The sequence below is a fragment of the Nannospalax galili genome, unplaced genomic scaffold, assembly GCF_000622305.1.
Source record: "Nannospalax galili isolate Female #2095 unplaced genomic scaffold, S.galili_v1.0 scaffold160, whole genome shotgun sequence".
Lineage (NCBI taxonomy): Eukaryota > Metazoa > Chordata > Mammalia > Rodentia > Spalacidae > Nannospalax > Nannospalax galili.
Genome location: NW_008346900.1, coordinates 2,155,014 through 2,160,787, shown reverse-complemented (window position 1 = coordinate 2,160,787; position 5,774 = coordinate 2,155,014). Strand labels below are relative to the sequence as shown.

The following is a 5,774-nucleotide window of genomic DNA, read 5'->3' as shown; positions in this document are numbered from 1 at the left end:
TTTTTTTTTTTTTTTTTTTTTTTTTTTTTGGTCTTTTTGAGACCAGGTCTCTCTGTAGCCTCAGCTGGCCTTGGCCCGGTCATTTCTTTACTTGTAACCTAATAGTGTTAATTTAAAAATGCAGAGTAACACACACGCACACACACCCGCAAACCGTTATGTGGTGGTAGGTATTCACCTGTAATCCCAGGACTTGGGGGGAGAAGTCAGGAGGACCAGGAGTTCAATGTCATCCTCAGACACGTAGTAGTTCAAGGCAAGCTTGGGCTTCATGAGATCTTGTCTCAAAAACCCAAAAGCTAAACAAGAAGAAGATGCCCCCCAAATATATTCAACATTAATGGGGCTAAATTAAGAGTTAAATTCGAAATTGTCACTTTTTTCTTTTTTTGCAAAGAAGAAGCGCTTTGTAAGCAAGCAATCAATAAAAGGAATAGGAGTAGAATCCGCCAGTTGGACACAAGTGTGGAGCGAAGAGCCCTTGGAGAGATTCAGAATGTGGGCGAAGGCTCTACAGCCTCACAGGGCACCTGGCAGTCCTCAGAGTCCTCACAGTCAAACCTGGGGGAGCAGACACAGAGCGGATCCCAGGGAGGAAGGTCTCAGCGTCGGGAGAGACATAACCGGATGGAAAGAGATAGAAGGTAATGTAGATGATAGACTGTCGGCTTGATCCACGCAGTAGTTGTGGATATGCTGGCTTATTGCACAGCACTTGGCCACTCTGCCTGGAGGGAGGCGCAGGACTCAGTGATCCTTGTTCTGACTTGCTACTGAGGGAGGACAACAGACAAACTCAGCAAAGACATGTGGGAGGAGCCAGGGAGCAGAGTCTTGGGAGTCTTCTCCCAGAGGGATATGAAGACCTTCCTTGTGAATGACTCTAGTGGTGTCCTCCAAGAGCATGTGAGCTTCTGTTAGGTAGGAAGGCTCATCAAAGACGATATTTGTGCTCATCACATGAACAGTCCCTGTCTGTCAGGCATTGAAACTCAGCATGTTGCTTCTGAGTTGAGGTCCTGTGGGCTAGTCTTCACCAATCTCCCCAAATTCAAGTTCCCAGACACTTGTGGAGGGCAAGCCTTGTCAGCATGCCCTTAAGGAGAGCATCACGCCCTCAAGTTAACTTCACAGTAGGTGGTGTTGTAGCTTTATGTGTTTGGAGAAGCCAGGTGTGGTGACACACAGTTATAAATCAGCACTCTGCAGAAGGCTGAGGGAAAAGATAGCCTTGACTTTGAGGCCAGCTTGGGCTGCATAGTAAATTCTAGGCCACTTGTGACATAGCAAGACCCTGTCTTTAAGAAAAGAAGAAGACGGAATGTTGGGGAAGGAGGAGGTTAAAACTGTTATTTAAGTGGTCTAACCTGTGAATGTTATTTGTGCTCTTCTAGGTGGACTTAAAGGTTATTTTTTTCTCTGTTGCAGTTGAGTTTCAGTACAGTGTTTAATAATAATAATCAACTTGGTCAGCTTTGTACCATGTGTCTGTTTTCAGCTGAGGAAGTCAGTAGCACTGAATGAGTTGGAGCATTGAAGTGCCAATATTGAATGTTGTGCCATGGTGATTGATTACTTTTTAAAGGGTTATGTGGTGGCCCATACCTTTAACGCCAGCATTCAGCAGGCAGAGGCAGATGGATCTCTGAGTTTGAGGCCAATTTGGTCTATGTATCGAGGCCTTGCTGCAAAAAGAAGGTGGTGGGGAGGAGGATGTGTTAAAGCTAGGGGGGCTGGAGAGATGGCTCAGTGGTTAAGAGCACTGACTGCTCTTGCAGAGGACCCAGGTTCAATTCCCAGCACCCACATGGCAGCTATGAACCATCCTTCACTCCAGTTCCAGGGGAATCCGAAGCCCTCTTCTGACCTCCATGGCATTGCACGACATGGGTGCACTCACATACATGCAGGCAATACACTTATACACATAAAATAAAAATAATAAAATATTTTTAAAAAAACACAAAAGACTAGGACTAGGTAGATATCGTTCTTTGTCTCTTTTGAGATGGGGTCTCCCTATGTAGCCCAGGCTACAAGACACTTTCCTTACTACACATGGACACATGGCAATGTTCTGAAAGACTGCCCTGAAATGCACTGTGAATTGTAAGGTGAATTCTGCCTACCCTGGCATTTATTTAATGAGCACTTGCTGAATAGCTGCTCTGTGAAGTTCCACCCACTGCATGTTGGTGTTTGAAAGTGAATTCTCTACATCTCAAATTCTGTGTGTCTCTTGCGTTTCTCATCCATGGGATTGGGATGCTCCTTTTGCAGAGACTTGAGGTCAGAAGTCTGGCTAATGGGGAGTTTGGGCCTAGAAGTCCCAGAGTATAGGGAAGAGCTGGCTGCTGTTGATTCTAGGTACAGCTGTGAAGATGTGTAGTGAGGGCTGTGAGGTGTGACTGTTCATGTCAGCACAGACTTCACATGTTACTGAGTGTGGTATGTAAAGGTTAAAACATGATCAGATAATATTCAAGTTGTGACTTAAATTCTGTCTAGAGGAATTTTTTTCAAATGCTGGTGATGGAAGTCAGGGACTCGAGGAATGCCAGGCAAGCATTCTGCCAGCCCTGGCCCTAAATTCTCTATAAAGAGCTCCAAGTTTATTTTTATGAGATAGGACGGTATTATGTATGTATCCCAGGTTGGCCTTGAATTTGTGATTCCCCTGCCTCGGTTTCTCAGGTGCTGGACTAGAGGTGTGTGTCACCATGTACTCCTCAGTGATCTTTTTTTTCTTTTCTTTTTTTTTTTTTTAAACAAAACGTTTGTTTTATTTGCAATACTCAATGCATCTTACAAATTACATATTTTCATTCCCTAAGCGTTTCGGAAAGTTATTCCAGTTTGTGCAATGAGTTTACAGGAAATTCCTAAGATCTCCATTAGACATCTTAAACCTAAATCCTAAGTTGTGATTTTTCATACTATATTAATAGAGGACTGCTTTTAGGAAAAACTAAGCTGCATTTAAGTTATTACCGTCTGACATCTTTAACTCATATACAAACTGGATTAGCCTATGAAATAATACCATTAGATTTGGATAAATTATTCTGACCTTCCCTCCCCAATGAAATGCATGCATAAATTAAACATGGTAAATGACATCAGTCACATTTCATTTCAGTACTTTTTTACTCTCTCAACTGTTTGCTTTGCTCAATTCAGGGTATAGACAGGGAGAATTCCAGTCTAGAGAAGTCCAAATCCACTGCCCTGCTCTGGAATAGGAAAGGGTTTCAGCATGTGGAGGCAAGCCAGACTCAGGAAGAGTTGAATTGTTTCTTCATGAGGTCTTGCTAGTAGGAGCAAGGTCCCTGGCAGGACTGCAGAGCCTGAAGGGGTCCACTGTTTCCCTACTAGTCATCTAAGAGGTACCTCATCCATGCCTCCACAGAACAGGCTCTTTTCTTCCTGTTCCCCAAATCATCACTTCCTAGTCTCCCAAAGTTGATGGCAGAAACTGCTGTTATGTCAGATAAAGATCTTATGAACAGGAAAAGAACAATTGTGCACAAGATCAATGATCTTTTTCAATCGAAAACTGCGCCTGAGTTCTTTTTTTTCCTTTTCTTTTTTTTTGTCTTTTATTTTCTCTCTTTTTCTTTCTTTCTTTTTTTTTTTCTTTTTGAGGCAGGGTTTCCCTGTAGCCCCAGCTGGCCTGGAGCTTGCTATGTAGACCAGGCTGGCCTCCAACTCACAAAGATCTGTCTGCCTCTGCCTCCCAAGTGTTGGGATTAAAATCTTGCGCCGCCAGCCAGGCTTGGGTTCATATTTTCACACGTGAGAAAACACGTTATGATTCCTAAGTAGCAGCGTGGGGCTCGGAAGGTGGGCCTGGGTTCAGTACCCAGACATCCAAAAAATAGAGAACAGTGAAGACTACTGCCCAGAAGTACACACAAAAGTTTGCTCCTACCTTCAAGGGGTTTGCAGTCTTCCCTGTCACAGGTCTGAACCTGGTCTATGAGAAGTAACAGAGAAAACTGTAGGTACCTGGGCTTCCAGGAACCTACAGGTGCTCTGCTGATTGGGGGCAACAGTGGCCTCTGTAGACAAGAGGTCAGTGGCAAGGCACCCACTGGCTCACCTGCGGTTCCGGTTGGAGCACACCTCCTGGCCTCTGGATGCCAGCTCCATGAACTCTGCTTTCTTTAAGTAGGATGGTGAACTTCCTGTTCTGCCTGTACTGTACCTCACCAGCTGCCCTGTGTGATTACTGTGGATTTTTGACTGTAGGCGCAGAATCCGAATTTGCTGTGATGAGCTGAATCTTTTAGTTCCATTCTGCAATGCGGAGACAGATAAAGCAACAACCCTTCAGTGGACCACGGCATTCCTGAAGTACATTCAGGAAAGACATGGGGATTCTCTTAAAAAGGTGAGTGTAGCGGAGAAAGACGGGGACGCTCTTGATGAGGTGACAGAGCAGGTGGGCAGAGCTCGAGAATTTTACGTTGTAGCTGTTGGTCCTGCATTGATCCTTTTTTCCTAGACTGCCCTGAATGTCCTGGACTCTTGAGGTTGGATACGAAGTCCAGTGTGAAGGGAGTTCTGCTCGTTGGTGATGTCACTTACTGAAGTCTTAGTCACAGCCCAGATTTGCTTGAAATGTAGATGACTGCCAGCTGTCAATTGACAGATACCAAATTGAGCACCTGCTGTATACAGTGTATTGTGTTGGGGTCTAAAAGGCATACAGGACATGATTTTTCCTCTTAGAAAACTTGGAGAAGGTTGTGGATATAGCTCAGTGGTAGAGCACTTACCTGGTGTGCGTGAAGCCCTAGGGAGAGAAAAAATGAGATTTCTGAAAGGAATGAAAGTAACAATAGAAAAAAAGGCAGATAAATATCAAGTCAGTAGTCTGACCTTCTGGCTTCTGCTATGTTAAGAAGGCAAACGGTTACATTTCTGTTGTGTGGGTGGCCAGAGTGAGCCCTGCCTTTGAGTCTATGCACTTGTGGTTCCTTGAGGACTCTGGCACCCTGCTCCTACCTGTCTAGATGTAGGCTCTTGGTTCTGCAGGACTGGTACCTGGTTTTGGCTCAGCCCTAGGCTGCAGAGCTCCCTAGAAAGGGGGCAATTGTGGGTTGGTTCTATGCTGTGCATGGGAGACTTCAATGCCAGGCATTGGCCTCGGGGTTCTGGTAGTCGGGGCCTGTGCTCTTTGTCCTTCAGGGAGTGCTAAGGGTTAGGGAAGTAAGTGGAGGGCCAGGTCCTGATCTTGTACCCATGTTCTGTGGAGCCCAACCGGAGTCTGCTGGAGAATGGGTTCAGATGGCACAGCAGACCTGGAGCCTTGAAAAAGGCGCTTGACTGCACTGAGCTGGGCTTCACGGTCCTTGCTCTCGTCCCTTTCTGGCATTTGTGTCTGCATGGCATTTACATCCCCCAAGAAATATAACATCATGTGCTTCACTTTGTTTATATGTCTATTGCGCCTTAAAGCAGTACTGTGTGAAATTTGTTCTAATTGGATCTTTTATGGTTATTTATAACGTGGTTGCTCTCTAATATCACTTGCTAGTGTAGACTGCTGGTTTGTTTTAAAATAAAGTTTCACTATTTGTTAAAAAGACTTAGTGTTTGGCTCTGTGTACCTATTTGTAGTAGATTGTTGATATAATCTAGTCAGATACAATGCAGGTGTTTGTAATTTCTGACATAAAAATCTTTAGTGTGTGTGTGTGTGTGTGTGTGTGTGTGTGTGTGTGTGTGTGTGTATTTAAAAGATGATGTTTTTTTTTTTTTTTTTTGGA

The 5,774-nt window shown here is 44.5% G+C and overlaps 1 protein-coding gene across 1 annotated transcript in view; it reads left to right on the top strand.

Annotated features, from left to right (window-relative positions):
• Tcfl5 (transcription factor like 5) overlaps positions 1-5,774 on the top strand; it is a gene marked incomplete at its 5' end in the record, with an annotated part of 22,287 nt that overhangs the window by 3,413 nt on the left and 13,100 nt on the right. Inside the window, 2 exons of the mRNA XM_008843250.2 lie at positions 398-644; positions 4,252-4,393. Of these exons, the coding sequence (XP_008841472.2) occupies positions 398-644; positions 4,252-4,393 (389 nt within the window). The remainder of the gene's footprint in view (positions 1-397; positions 645-4,251; positions 4,394-5,774) is intronic.